The sequence below is a fragment of the Oncorhynchus mykiss genome, chromosome 21 (genome assembly GCF_013265735.2).
Source record: "Oncorhynchus mykiss isolate Arlee chromosome 21, USDA_OmykA_1.1, whole genome shotgun sequence".
NCBI classification, from domain to species: Eukaryota; Metazoa; Chordata; class Actinopteri; order Salmoniformes; family Salmonidae; genus Oncorhynchus; species Oncorhynchus mykiss.
Genome location: NC_048585.1, coordinates 40,686,001 through 40,701,562, shown reverse-complemented (window position 1 = coordinate 40,701,562; position 15,562 = coordinate 40,686,001). Strand labels below are relative to the sequence as shown.

General features: G+C 43.4%; 1 protein-coding gene across 1 annotated transcript; it reads left to right on the top strand.

The window, feature by feature from the left end:
• Positions 1-889: 889 nt before the first annotated feature.
• On the top strand, positions 890-11,603 carry si:cabz01007794.1 (mucin-5AC). The gene is made up of 7 exons (XM_036957835.1): positions 890-1,111; positions 4,207-4,910; positions 5,304-5,495; positions 8,035-8,133; positions 8,484-8,628; positions 8,878-9,093; positions 9,446-11,603. The coding sequence occupies exons 1-7, from the start codon at positions 1,069-1,071 to the stop codon at positions 9,487-9,489; spliced, it is 1,443 nt and encodes a 480-aa protein (XP_036813730.1). The 5' UTR covers positions 890-1,068; the 3' UTR covers positions 9,490-11,603.
• The last annotated feature ends 3,959 nt before the right edge of the window (positions 11,604-15,562 follow it).

The window sequence follows — 15,562 nt, the reverse complement described above, 5'->3', positions numbered from 1 at the left end:
GTGTTATGTTCCCGAGTTTCTGTGTTTTGGGTTTGTTTGTCCAAGTTTTTGTCCAAGTTTGTACAGAATCCAGAAACCGGCAAGGGTCAAAACCGGGAGGACTAGCAAAAAGAGAATAGAGAAGGCAGGAGCACGGGGAAAATACGCTGGTTGACTTGGAAATACAAGACGAACTGGCACAGAGAGACAGGAAACTCAGGCATAAATGATCTGGGGAAAACAAGCGACACCTGGAGGGGGTGGAGACAATCACAAGGACAGGGGAAACAGATCAGGGTGTGACAGGGTTCTTGGTCACCTCCCTGACCAAGGCCCTTCTTCCCCGATTGCTCAGTTTGGCTTGGCGGACAGCTCTAGGAAGAGTCTTTGGGGTTCTAAACATCTTCCATTTAATAATGATTGAGGCCACTGTGTTCTTGGGGACCTTCAATGCTACAGAAATGTTTTGGTATCCTTCCCCAGATCTAGTTTTAATACATTTGCAAAAATTCAAAAATTCTGTTTCCACTTTGACATTATGGGGTAATGTGTGTAGATTGCTTAGAAAAAAACATCTTATTTAATCAATTTTAGAATAAGACTGTAACGTAACAAAATGTGGAAAAAGGTGCATGGCAACAGTTGAACAAGATGAAGGAAAAAGGAAACATTTTAATACAATTAAAATGTTATTAGGAGTAGATTATATTTAGGTCTAGATTGTGTCTATTGTATCTAACTTCATGATGTTATTATTTGTTCTTTCTTTGCAATATAGTTTCCAAGCATATTTAATACGCAAGGGAATAGAAGACATCGGATCCATGAAAAGGGTGCAGTGACTCGACACAATCTATTGTTTGAGTATCAGGCGTATGACCAACAATTGTTTCCACTCAGTACACCCTCCCAGAAAGGCAGCACCTGAGGAGAGAAGCAGGTTTCTCCATCCTTTGTCCCTCCTCCCCTCGCAAATGCTGTGTAAATAGCGGGTGTTTGAGAGAATCTTCCCCTCGACCACACCTCTGTTTTAACAGTATAGCTGTATTTACAGTACCCGTGAGCACAACTTGTTCAAGGTGTGGTGCGATGCTTTTTACCTCACGGAATCGTGCAAGTCTCCAAATCACAGGTAAAGTTATCACTTTTATCTAATCATGTGGATGTTTTAAAACAACAACTCATTCTTTGTTTTAAAATCAAATTCTATTACGTTTCTTGATTTATTTGGCGCTGGTTAGTTTTATAAATACTATCAGATTATAATTTATGAACCTTTTCTCTCTGGAATAGCCTATGGACGTTTTTCGTTGTTTTTGTCACATTATTTAATTAGTGGATCTAGGCAACTAATTAATCATGTAAAAACAATAACAGTCTAGTCTTAATTCAACAAGCTTACCCATTCACTATGCAGTGTTTCGTTGTTGTCGAATTCACCACCCATGATATTAACAATTAATTACCAATTACCACAATAATGGCAGGCCTATGTTTATTCACTGGCATTTTCATTTCTTTTTATTGAACCATTATTTTAACAGTTAAGTTGACTGAGAACACATTCTCATTTACGGGCAAGATAGGACAATTTGCCACTGGGGTTAAGACCCCTACTCTTACGATTAGTGCCATGAGATCTTTATTGACCAATGTATGTTAATGTGTTTATTCAAACTGGTATGATAATTTTATATTCCCATGAATACATCTCAAAGCTTTTGAAATAGGTTTAGTATCATAATCAACATGATGGTGCAATGCATCTGACTGGTGATTATTACACTTGTAAATGTTTAATTGTAGCTGTCCTTTTTATTCATTATTGTTATTGTGTAACGGTTTTCTTTAGGTGAAGTAGAGGCGGACCAAAATGCTGCGTGGTTGTTATTCATTGTACTTTAATAAAGAAACTGTACACGAATAAACTAACAAAACAAGAATGTGAAAACCTAAACAGTCCTATCTGGTGCAAACACAGAGACAGGAACAATCACCCACAAACACACAGTGAAACCCAGGCTACCTAAGTATGATTCTCAATCAGAGACAACTAATGACACCTGCCTCTGATTGAGAACCATACTAGGCCGAAACATAGAAATACCCCAAAACATAGAAAAACAAACATAGACTGCCCACCCAACTCATGCCCTGACCATACTAAATAAATACAAAACAAAGGAAATAAAGGTCAGAACGTGACAGTACCCCCCCCCCCCCCCCCCCCCCCCCCAAAAAAAAACGTAACCTATAGGGGAGGGTCTGGATGGGCGTCTGTCCGCGGTGGCGGCTCTGGTGCTGGACGTGGCCCCCACTTCACCATAGTCTTAGTCTGCCTCATTGTCCGCCTCCGTGGCTTCCTAACCATGGCAACTCTTCTCAATGGACAGAGGGGCAGCTCGGGACAAAGGGGCGGCAGCTCGGGACAGAGGGGAGGCAGCTCGGGACAGAGGGGCGGCAGCTCAGGACAGAGGGGCAGCTGCTCGGGACAGAGGGGTGGCAGGGGCTCTTGGCTGAGGGGCAGGGGCTCTTGGCTGAGGGGCAGGGGCTCTTGGCTGAGGGGCTCTGGCGCCTCTGGGCTGAGGGGCTCTGGCGCCTCTGGGCTGAGGGGCTCTGGCGCCTCCGGGCTGAGGGGCTCTGGCGCCTCTGGGCTGAGGGGCTCTGGCGCCTCTGGGCTGACTGGCAGCCCCTGGCTGACTGGCGGCCCCTGGCTGACTGGCGGCACTGGCGGCCCCTGGCTGACTGGCGGCACTGGCGGCTCCTTGCAGACTGGCGGCACTGGCGGCTCCTTGCAGACTGGCGGCACTGGCGGCGCTGGTCAGACGGGTGGCTAAGGCGGCGCTGGGCAGACGTGTGGCTCAGGCGGCGCTGGGCAGATGGGTGGCTCAGGCGGCGCTGGGCAGACGGGTGGCTCAGGCGGCGCTGGGCAGACGGGAAGCTCCGGCAACGCTAGAGAGGAAGGCTCTGGCAGCGCTGGACTGAGTAGCTCTCGTAGCGCCGAACAGGCGGGAGACTCCGGCTGCGCTGGAGAGGCGAGGCGCACTGTAGGCCAGATGCGTGGTGCTGGCACTGGTGGTACTGGGCCGAGGACATGCACAGGAAGCCTGGTGCGGGAAGCTGCCACCGGAGGGCTGGTGCGTGGAGGTGGTACTGGGTAGACCGGACCGTGCAGGCGCACTGGAGCTCTTGACCACCGAGCCTGCCCAACCTTACCTGGTCGCCCTGCCAGTGCGGCGAGGTGGAATAGCCCGCACTGGGCTATGCAGGCGAACCGGGGACACCATGCGCAAGGCTGGTGCCATGTAAGCCGGCCCAAGGAGACTCACTGGAGACCAGCTGCGTAGAGCCGGCTTCATGGCACTAGGCTCAATGCTCACTCTAGCCCGGCCGATATGCGGAGCTGGAATGTACCGCACCGGGCTATGCACCTGCACTGGGGACACTGTGCACTCCACAGCATAACACGGTGCCTGCCCGGTCTCTCTAGCCCCCCGGTAAGCACAGGAAGTTGGCGTAGGTCTCCTACCTGGCGTCGCCATACTCCCTGTGAGCCCCCCCCAATACATTTTTGGGGCTGACTCTCGGGCTTCCATCCGCGTCGCCGTGCTGCCTCCTCATACCAGCGCCTCTCCCCTTTCGCCGCCTCCAGTTCTTCTTTGGGGTGGCGATATTCTCCAGGCTGAGCCCAGGGTCCTTCTCCGTCCAATTCGTCCTCCCATGTCCATTCCTCTTCTCGCTGCTGTTGCTGTTGCCCGATACCACGCCGCTTGGTCCTGTTGTGGTGGGTGATTCTGTAACGGTTTTCTTTAGGTGAAGTAGAGGCGGACCAAAATGCAGCGTGGTTGTTATTCATTGTACTTTAATAAAGAAACTGTACACAAATAAACTAACAAAACAAGAAAGTGAAAACCTAAACAGTCCTATCTGGTGCAAACACAGAGACAGGAACAATCACCCACAAACACACAGTGAAACCCAGGCTACCTAAGTATGATTCTCAATCAAAGACAACTAATGACACCTGCCTCTGATTGAGAACCATACTAGGCCGAAACATAGAAATACCCCAAAACATAGAAAAACAAACATAGACTGCCCACCCAACTCATGCCCTGACCATACTAAATAAATACAAAACAAAGGAAATAAAGGTCAGAACGTGACATATTGTTAATATTATCATTATTATTATCCTAATCGCCTGGATCTCTGTTACTGTATCAGGAATGGACAATAGCAGCAGACTAATGATCGCAGTCATCATGGTAATGGCATGCATGGCGATGGGAGCCGAGGCACAGAACTCTTCAATGACTCTGAACGCCACAATGGCACCCACCGCTACAATGGCACCAACCACTACAATGGCACCCAACGCTACAATGGCACCCAACGCCACAATGGCACCCAACGCTACAATGGCACCCAATGCCACAATGGCACCCACTACTACAATGGCACCCAACGCTACAATGGCACCCAACGCCACAATGGCACCCAATGCCACAATGGCACCCACCACCACAATGGCACCCACCACTACAATGGCACCCAACGCCACAATGGCACCCACCACTACAAGGGCACCCAACGCCACAATGGCACCCAACGCCACAATGGCACCCAACGCTACAATGGCACCCAATGCCACAAAGGCACCCACTACTACAATGGCACCCAACGCTACAATGGCACCCAAAGCCACAATGGCACCCAATGCCACAATGGCACCCACCACCACAATGGCACCCACCACTACAAGGGCACCCAACGCCACAATGGCACCCACCACTACAAGGGCACCCAACGCCACAATGGCACCCAACGCCACAATGGCACCCACCACTACAATGGCACCTAAACCGACAATTACATCCAACACGGCAATAGCCCCCACTGTTGTCAACACCACCGTCCCAGCTCTCACGGTGAGTTACCTAGGCTACATGTCTCACAGTTTCAGACTACAAAAGAAAAACATTTTCTCTCACTCTTTCTGTTTTTCCTCTCTCAACTATCACTATTTCCCTCTCTAATCTTATATCTTTCTTTCCTCAACAATAAACCTCACAGACTGACATGGAAACAGGAATTAGATCAAGCAAGAGAGTGCCTGATTGGGAGTTTCAACTGCACTATCTCACATAGCAAACAATGAGGCAAACAATGGAGTAAAACAAGCTTTATTCTTTGTATTCGTCAAGAATCAATATCATTGATTTAAAAGTAAAAAAAATGTGTCTACCAATTGCATATTGACCCTTTAAGCTAAAATGAATGACAAACACAACAGCAACTAATGAGGGACTCTTCATACACAGCAAAACATCTTAAGGGCGGATTGTGGAAAGACTCAGTTCTGTGCTGCTGAGCCATCAGACTGTGACCCGGCCATGGCTGGTTCATGTTTCTTCGTCTCCACGCGGCAGTCCTCGGGACAGACCTTCTCCCTCCAGCTACGAGGAGAGTCCAGAGGCTACATCGCTGTAGGCTTGTCCAAAAACACCACCCTGGTATGGAAAACTGCCTTCAAATTAGTATACATTTCACAATACCCAGGAAAAGTGAGTTGGGATTTGTGATAGGAGGAAAGTCATTTTAACCTCTAAAAGTCTACTAAGCTAACATATGACATTGTTTTAAGATGGTCATACTATGTCTCATTTAGTTATTTCATTTGAAACATTATGACCCCTGTAGGCAAATTTTTAAAAGGCAAAAAAGTCTAAATATAAATCATATGGTTTCTATTTTGTTTTTTGGACATGCTTAACCACTTTTTTTTTGTTGGCACAAAACTACAGTGCCTTGCGAAAGTATTCGGCCCCCTTGAACTTTGCGACCTTTTGCCACATTTCAGGCTTCAAACATAAAGATATAAAACTGTATTTTTTTGTGAAGAATCAACAACAAGTGGGACACAATCATGAAGTGGAACGACATTTATTGGATATTTCAAACTTTTTTAACAAATCAAAAACTGAAAAATTGGGCGTGCAAAATTATTCAGCCACTTCACTTTCAGTGCAGCAAACTCTCTCCAGAAGTTCAGTGAGGATCTCTGAATAATCCAATGTTGACCTAAATGACTAATGATGATAAATACAATCCACCTGTGTGTAATCAAGTCTCCGTATAAATGCACCTGCACTGTGATAGTCTCAGAGGTCCGTTAAAAGCGCAGAGAGCATCATGAAGAACAAGGAACACACCAGGCAGGTCCGAGATACTGTTGTGAAGAAGTTTAAAGCCGGATTTGGATACAAAAAGATTTCCCAAGCTTTAAACATCCCAAGGAGCACTGTGCAAGCGGTAATATTGAAATGGAAGGAGTATCAGACCACTGCAAATCTACCAAGACCTGGCCGTCCCTCTAAACTTTCAGCTCATACAAGGAGAAGACTGATCAGAGATGCAGCCAAGAGGCCCATGATCACTCTGGATGAACTGCAGAGATCTACAGCTGAGGTGGGAGACTCTGTCCATAGGACAACAATCAGTCGTATATTGCACAAATCTGGCCTTTATGGAAGGGTGGCAAGAAGAAAGCCATTTCTTAAAGATATCCATAAAAAGTGTTGTTTAAAGTTTGCCACAAGCCACCTGGGAGACACACCAAACATGTGGAAGAAGGTGCTCTGGTCAGATGAAACCAAAATGGAACTTTTTGGCAACAATGCAAAACGTTATGTTTGGCGTAAAAGCAACACAGCTGAACACACCATCCCCACTGTCAAACATGGTGGTGGCAGCATCATGGTTTGGGCCTGCTTTTCTTCAGCAGGGACAGGGAAGATGGTTAAAATTGATGGGAAGATGGATGGAGCCAAATACAGGACCATTCTGGAAGAAAACCTGATGGAGTCTGCAAAAGACCTGAGACTGGGACGGGGATTTGTCTTCCAACAAGACAATGATCCAAAACATAAAGCAAAATCTACAATGGAATGGTTCAAAAATAAACATATCCAGGTGTTAGAATGGCCAAGTCAAAGTCCAGACCTGAATCCAATCGAGAATCTGTGGAAAGAACTGAAATCTGCTGTTCACAAATGCTCTCCATCCAACCTCATTGAGCTCGAGCTGTTTTGCAAGGAGGAATGGGAAAAAATGTCAGTCTCTCGATGTGCAAAACTGATAGAGACATACCCCAAGCGACTTACAGCTGTAATCGCAGCAAAAGGTGGCGCTACAAAGTATTAACTTAAGGGGGCTGAATAATTTTGCACGGCCAATTTTTCAGTTTTTGATTTGTTAAAAAAGTTTGAAATATCCAATAAATGTCGTTCCACTTCATGATTGTGTCCCACTTGTTGTTGATTCTTCACAAAAAAATACAGTTTTATATCTTTATGTTTGAAGCCTGAAATGTGGCAAAAGGTTGCAAAGTTCAAGGGGGCCGAATACTTTCGCAAGGCACTGTACCTCCATGCTTCCATTCGTTTATTTTTTACAGGTACCAGTTACCTTCAGGAGAGACCCGTGACACTTGTAGAACAAAACGGAGAATACCATTGTGTTCGTGAGAATCTTCCCTTTCCATAGTGGGGTTATATTAGTTTGTAGCCCAAACGGTTCGGACGCTATAGACATAAATTGGCACACCGGCGGTACCAACTTCAGACGAGTGACGTGGGGGTGGTAGAGCGAAACTGAGAACACCATTGTGTTCGTGAGAGTCTCATCTTTCCATAGAGTGGCCATATTAGTTTGCACGCTACAGATGTTTTGGTGAATAGACCGATTTTGGGGGTGTCTCATGGTCTGACAATGTTGTACTGTAGCTCGACCACCTTCCACCGCAGATGTGGAAGGCCGACATAGGCGGATGCGATGGATAGAGAAGCAGCCCATGCAAAAACGGACAGATTTTGATGCAAATTTTTGAATTATGTTACTTAGATTAACACATAGGTCAATAGACTCTTAATTAACTTCAGGAAATTCTGGATTTTATACATTTGGGATCTTGAGATGGATATTTAATTAATGACTTAAAAAAAAAGATTTATTTATAGTTATTTGAATTCATCCTCTCGCTCTCCTCTGTAGGGCGTTAATGACACTACCTACGTGTGTGCCAACAACAACGGCACAATGAAGTTCTTCACCACTCTCCTCCTAAATAAAGTTCTGACTGTCACTGGCACGGTGAGTTGAACCAATCGGAAACAATTGTTTCACTTCTGCCTTCCTGGAACGCCTTTCAGGAGCGAGGTTTGAATTCAGGCAAATTCCAGCCAGTTAACTGATATTCACCCAATGAAGTTGTGAGTTGAACAAGATCTAGAGCCAAGAGTAAGAGTAATTCATGAACTTGAATTAAAACATTTTCTGAGTGGTCATTTAAGTTCAATTTGATCCCAATAGTGCATATACACTCGGGTGCCATTTGGGACAAGGCCATGGAGAATAACAATGTACCTGACTAATTCTAGGCCTACTGACATTTGGCTAATGTCCATTTTGACTAATAACGTTGGGACTCTTGTGTTGTGTAGCTGCCTGTGGACTCTGTGAAGGGCTCTGTCAACGGTCAGATCATCCAGTGCACCTTCTCTGCTACTCTCCCAGAAGCTACCAGGAGCACCAGGAGCACTGACACCAGCTTCGTCCTCTCCGTTTCCAACGGGACCGTAATTAACGGTGAGGCACTCATCCAAACACGCTCCAGGGTGAAGCTTCCTCTAGATACAGACCTAGGACCAGCTTCCTCTTCCCCAATCCCAACCTTAACGATTAGTGGGGGAAATGCTCAACTGACCCAAGATCAGCGTATACAGGCAACTTCAACCTATACCTCCAAACACCCTGTGGACATTGTATCCCCTCTTTCTGGGCCATCTCTAACTCTCCATGTCTCTCTCTCTTGCTCATCTTTTTCTCCTCCCCCAGGAACCCTGGGTACTCCTAAGGTTGTCCTGGTCAGCAATGCAGCCGTGGACCTGGCCAACCCCAACAGTACTGTGATCAACTCTTTGAACGCCGCCCCCACTAATTCTACTTCCTCCACTACTAATACTTCCACCACTACTGCTACTTCCAACATTGCTGCTACTCCCACCACTGCCTCCAGCCATGCCTTGGGCCTGCAGCACGCCCTGTCTCAAGGTACCAACCCCATTGGAAATAGCTACTGCTAACGCTTTATAATAATAACTGATAACATGATTGATTAAATGTTAGTATTTCAATATTTGTAAAAATGTCTAGCCGTTTCTAAGGATTAAAAGCACTACAAGTCATGAGCACTTGCTTCATTTCTAAACAATTAATATCGTTTATCAATAAATGATTTGTATTAATTGATAAAGCCTTTATAAACATGTATGCCTTTTTATAACTGTATATTCATGGAAGTTATTATAAAGTGTTACCGTAGTACCTTATCTCATAAAATCCTATAAAATCTTCAGTAGACAACCAATCTTCCTCTCTCTCTCTCTCTCTTCCTCCTTCACAGCTCTGCTGATCCTGCTTGGTGTGCTAGGTATGATGATGCTGTAATGATGATCTGAAGGTGACACACCATGAACTCAGAAATCCTGCATCTTTACTGTCACTGACACTGGCAAGGCTGCATTCCCAAATGACACCCTATTCCCTACATAGTGCACTACTTTCACTGGGTTGGGAATACCGTAGGGTGCCTTTTCAGACGCTCTGATTCTGGGTTAAAAGACCATGTCTGATCTGAAGTTATATGCTTATAAATGCATGCCATTAAACACACATAGTGAAACACTTTCTAGTTGGGGGTAGTAAGACGATAGCGTACAGAATGGATCCGGTGATACAAGGCCCAATGCTAACATTTTCACAATTTCAACCTCATATTCATCATCTCCAGCACCACCATCAACACCAAACATCAAGACCTGTCTTCTTCTATTCTGTTGACCACGAAACGTAGCATATATTGATGTCTCAGGAGGTTGGTGGCACCTTAATTGGGGAAGACAGGCTCATGGTAACGGCTGGAGCGGCATGAGCGGAATGGTGTCAAATACATGGCTTCCAGGTGTTTGATGTTGGTTCAGGTGGTGTTTCAGATAATGAATATGTGGTTGGAATTCCCCTATGTACCCCCCCCCCCCATCTCATCCCCTTTAGAATCTTTGTTTTATTTTGTCTTTGCTGATGTGGTTTTATGTTGGTGTAAGTGTGAGTGTGTGTTTAAAATATTTGTCTTGAGTGTTGGCACACATTCTCATAGATGACACCACAAATTGGCAGGAATGTGTGTGTGTGTGTTTGTGTGCGTGCGAGCTTGTGTGTCTGTCCAATAATGAAGCCACTGGATGGTGAACTGTTCTTCCTGATTACCCTTTCAAATGAAACATGTTTTAAATGTGCAATTATGGAAATATTTGTATCCATTTTTTTTCCCAACGTTTTTTCCAATGCGTGTTTGACCTTTCGTGGGTATATTTGCTTAATCAGTTGACCCTCAAACGGACAACTTTTAATGCGCTGTACACTCAAAAGCTGACACAGAATCACTCAGGGTTAGTTCGGATTGCGTACTGTTGTATGAGTCATGCCTTTGTAGGGTGCTTCATCAGACAGTTGGTAAAGGTGGCCATGTTTGGAACCAAAAGCGTAACATTTAGAAAGCATAAACGACGAGCTAACAACAAAATGTATAAATACACATAGACTGTAGCACTTTCAACACAATATATGAAAAGTGCTTTACAAATAATGTCGTTATAGTATCATGAATGAATGAATGAATAAAGAGCTGCCTACAAGTAAGTGCCAAAATAAAGGAAACACCAACATAAAGTGTCTTAATAGGTCATTAGGTCACCACAAGCCAGAACAGCTTCAATTAAACTTTGCATAGACTCAACACATTTCTGGGGTTCTTATTGGAGGGATGCGACACCATTCTTCCACGAGAAATTCCATCATTTGGTGTTTTGTTGATGTTAGTGGAAATCGCCGCTCCAGATGATCCTATAAGTGTTCAATTGAGTTGAGATCTCGTGACTGAAATGGCCAGGGCATATGGTTTACATCGTTTTCATGCTCATCAAACCATTCAGTGACCACTCGTGCCCTGTTGACGGGACCTTGTCACCCCATGGGGGCATAGCCATGTTTGCCAAAATAATGGCCTGCCCAGCATTTTTATACATGACCCTAAGCATGATGGGACGTTAACTGCTTAATTAACTCAGGAACGACACCTGTGTGGAAGCACCTGCTTTCCATACACTTTGTATTCCTCATTTACTCAAGCATTTCCATTATTTCGGCCGATAAATATACATCTCTATTCATGAAAAAAAATACCCCAAAAAGGTAATTTTTACACCTCTTCACTTCCTTGGCTCAACATTGGAGACAACCAAAACCCAACACTGTTTTATGTCAGGTACTTGACTTAACGTATTCCTTTCAGCTCCTAGTAGAGCAAGGGCCTCAAACATTAGATAAAGAGCATGTGTAAAACATCCTTAGAAATCATATTTTCAGAACACAAAGACATGTATTACAGTTTTAACATTAGCATTGAGAAGTATACTCTGGTATTGGAATGGTATATTATTGGTATTTATGTTTGTTTTGTGTTATGTGTACATTTCAACAAATAAAAGCAATTCTTCAAAAAATACTATTTGACAGGAGAAAATATACACATACATTTGAATTAACAGCCCAGACTACTGTATAGAAAACGCCCCACTAATTGCTCACTATACAGAGAATATGAAGCTGGTTCAATGTTTAACTTGGCTGTAGAGCGCTCCTTTGGTAGCACCCCAGGTTTCAGGTTGGTAGAAGAGGTTTGAGTAGATCAACAGTATCAACAGGCCTGGAAAAACTAACACACAATTAAAAAAAAAAAAAAATTTAGTGATTTTTCAACATGACTGTTCTACACTGCCACCTACCGGCTGACTCAAGTAATAATCAACGGGCTCAACGGCATTAGAGCAGTGGTTCCCAAATTTCTTATAGTCCAAACAAATGTTTTTTTTTCCATCCTTGTAAGCCTGCCACACACACACACACACACTATACGATACATTTATTAAACATAAGAATGAGTGTAAGTTTTTGTCACAACCCGGCTCATGGGAAGTGTTATAATAATCAATAATTTTGCTATTTATATAACCATCTTACTTATAAAACCTTATTTGTTCATCGAAAATTGTGAATAACTCACCACAGGTTAATGAGAAGGGTGTGCTTTAACGAAGTTAACTGTTTTCACTGTAGTGTCCAAAATGTCTTTCAAGCTGTCAGGCATTCCCTTGGCAGCAAGAGCCTCTCGGTGGATGCTGCAGTGTACCCAAGTGGCGTCGGGAGCAACTGCTTGCACGCACGTTACCACTCCACTACGTCTCCCTGTCATGGCTTTTGCGCCATCAGCACAGATACCAACATGAGCAGCAGCTACGTTTGGCTGCATACGGACTGTTAGTGGAATTCCCGCAAGAGAGTAGCGGATAATGTGATTGGATGTTAATTTTTTGACTAGGTTACCTGTATTTGACATTGTGTTGTTATTTTGCTGAACACTAGATGGTTTAATTGCATTTTTGGCAGTAAAACGAGGCTACTCAGGCGAGAAAAAACCTCACCCCATTAGAAAATAGAAATGGACTGTTTGAAAATGTGAAGGAAAAAAACAGTAAAAAAAAAAAAAAAGTGTATTTTTAAAATGTGAATTACATTTTTATTTGGCATACCCCCGACAGCATTGCGCGTGTACCCCAGTTTGGAAATACCTGCTGTAGAGGACCACAGTCAACAATGACCACAGTGCATGATAAATTACCAAAAAAATGTTGACTTTATTCACGGCGAATCAATGGCTTCACAGGGCTTGAGGGAAGTTGAATTGAGAAATCTGTCTAAAGTGTGGTGGAGGTAGAGGCAAATTCACCAGCAGGAGAAGAATAAGGCAAAATGTTAATAATACATTTCAAAAACAATCCTTCAAAACACATCCTCGTTCCTGTTTGTGTGTTTGTGTGTGTGTATGTGTGTGCTCGTGCGCGTGTGTGTGTGTGTGCAAGCATGCTAGTATACGTGCAACAATTGGTGTCAGCATAGTCAAAACATTTACATTTCAAATACGGTTTTCTGAAGCTTACCATCATCCTCAACGGACCCCAGGAAATAGAACACTTTTTGAAAGCCAATGACTGGACCTCAGGGTCAAGTTTTTAAGAACTCATATTTTTATATGAGGATCATAGGCAATTTAATTTATCACCTCCACCTGAAATAAATAATCTAAGTATTAAATAATGGAAGTTTACACAGGACGGTTTACACCTGAGGAGGATGAATCCACTGTACCAATTTTGGTAATACCACTTACTGGTGTTTTGTTGATCAGGTCCATTGTTGTTCCATTGTACAAGGCGATTAAAAAAAAACGATGTCTCATTTTCATACAACACAATCATTGACTCATTGGCAAGAAAAAGGTTTAATACAAAGGTGAGATTCATTATATTTTAGGATTATCTTTTTTTTTTTTTATGTTTACAATTTTAATATCAGCATTTTAATCTGTTTGTTATGAATGAATTAAGTACATATGTTTTAATAATTGATGATGAATTGAGAGGTTCTGGTAATGTCTAAGCATCTGATTCGTAAAACTGTCCAAGTGGGTTGCCATACACAAGGTCACTGGTTTGAATCCCACCCTAACCTTAACCAATTGGAATTACTTGCCCAAACGTAAACAATATCTAAACTTACTTGCCTAAACTTTACCACTTCATTGCATTAGTTTCTGCCCTAGAGGCAAAGCCGCCCTGGATACTTTGCATTACCATGCTTTGATTAGTTTTGTATTCCCCAAGGTATTCCCCAAGTCTCTCTGGGGGTTTCATTAATTCATCTCCACTATGTAAGGTGAGCTGGTTGTGACAGAGATGTAAGTGCAGTTCCTAGGGTCGTTCCTATGACTGCAGTCCTCAAGTGCTTTCTTTGTCTCAAACTCTGGGTAGGGTAAAAGAAAACGACAACAAAAAGTCCTTTTTTAACTTTTTTCTTCCATACTTTTGGGCCTTGACTCCTAGCTGTGCGGCTTGACCAGGAGCATATCAGAACTCTTATTGGCCAACAGGAATGTTTTCCCGGGTCATGTAACACTTTATTTGAAGGAACAAATATTAGCCACTCATTTGTAGTTTAGAAGTGTGCATAAGTATCTTATAAGGCCTTTATTACGTCTCATTAGCCATATATTAGGCCAATCCTTAATAACCCCTTTAGCATATTCATATTTAATAAAGAGCAAGTTACACAAGAAACAAACTCTCAGCAAGCTGTCTCAAGGACGGGACTAATAAGGCTACGCCCTGTATAATAACAGTACCTCAATATGTGTTTCCTAGGTTACATTTCAGAATAGGGAACACGTATTGAGGTACTGTTATTATACAGCTTACTAAGAGTCTGTTTGTTGTGTAACTTACTCTTTTTTAAAGGTCCAACGCAGCTGTTTTTATCTCAATATTTGACTCATTTCTGGGTAACTGTGATTGTTTTCAGTTGAAATGGTCAAAAATAAAAATGCTTCTTCGCAAAGGGCAACAGCTCAAGCAAGACATTTGCTAGGACTGTCTGCGAGCAGCTCAAGCAAGACATTTGCTAGGACTGTCTGTGAGTGTTCTGAGTGGGAAGGGGATTTTTTTGTTGCTGTTATTGACAGAGAGGTTTCGAACTCTCTTTGTTATTGTCACGCCCTGACCTTAGAGAGCCTTTTTTATGTCTCTATTTGGTTTGGTCAGGGTGTGACTTGGGTTCGGCATTCTATGTTCTTCATTTCTAGGTTTTGTGTTTCTATGTTTTGGCCGGGTATGGTTCTCAAACAGGGACAGCTGTCTATCGCTGTCTCTGATTGGGAATCATACTTAGGCAGCCTTTTCCCACCTGTGTTTTGTGGGTTGTTGTTTTCTGTTTTGTGCCTGCACCAGACAGAACTGTTTCATTTTGTTATTTGTTTCAGTGTTCAGTTTGAATAAATCATCATGAACACGTACCACGCTGCGCTTTGGTCCTCTTCTTCAGACGAGCGTTACAGTTATTGGTCTATTTGAACAAATGTATCACATGGTGACGTCACCATGGAAGGCCTAAACTCCATTCCAACAAAACAGGCTGACAGAAAAGTAGTTGAGTGTCATCCACATCGGACCCAAGGTCTGTCTTGAAAAATGTATTTGTTGTCAATGTGTTCATTCATTGCAGTGGCTTCAGTTGCATGTTACTTCATGAATAAACTAGTAGTAACTGCTCTAACACACTGCTCTCTGCACTTAACCTGGTTGAATAGAGCTTTAACCAATAAACAACCAATAAAGAACCTGAGAGTGTTTGTCGGAGACTGTAGAGTAGACAACAGTACCTCGACATGGCAGTGTAGTGTGTGATACAACTGTGATATGACTTTATATGCCGCCTTTTACAGACTGTCCTAAGATTGGTGAGAGCTATCATGTTTGTCGTATTTTTTTAGGAAGAAAAGGGTCATGTGGGACCAGCCGGACCTAAAGGCGAGATAGGGGAGACTGGAGGTAAGCAGCAGTCCATCTGAGAA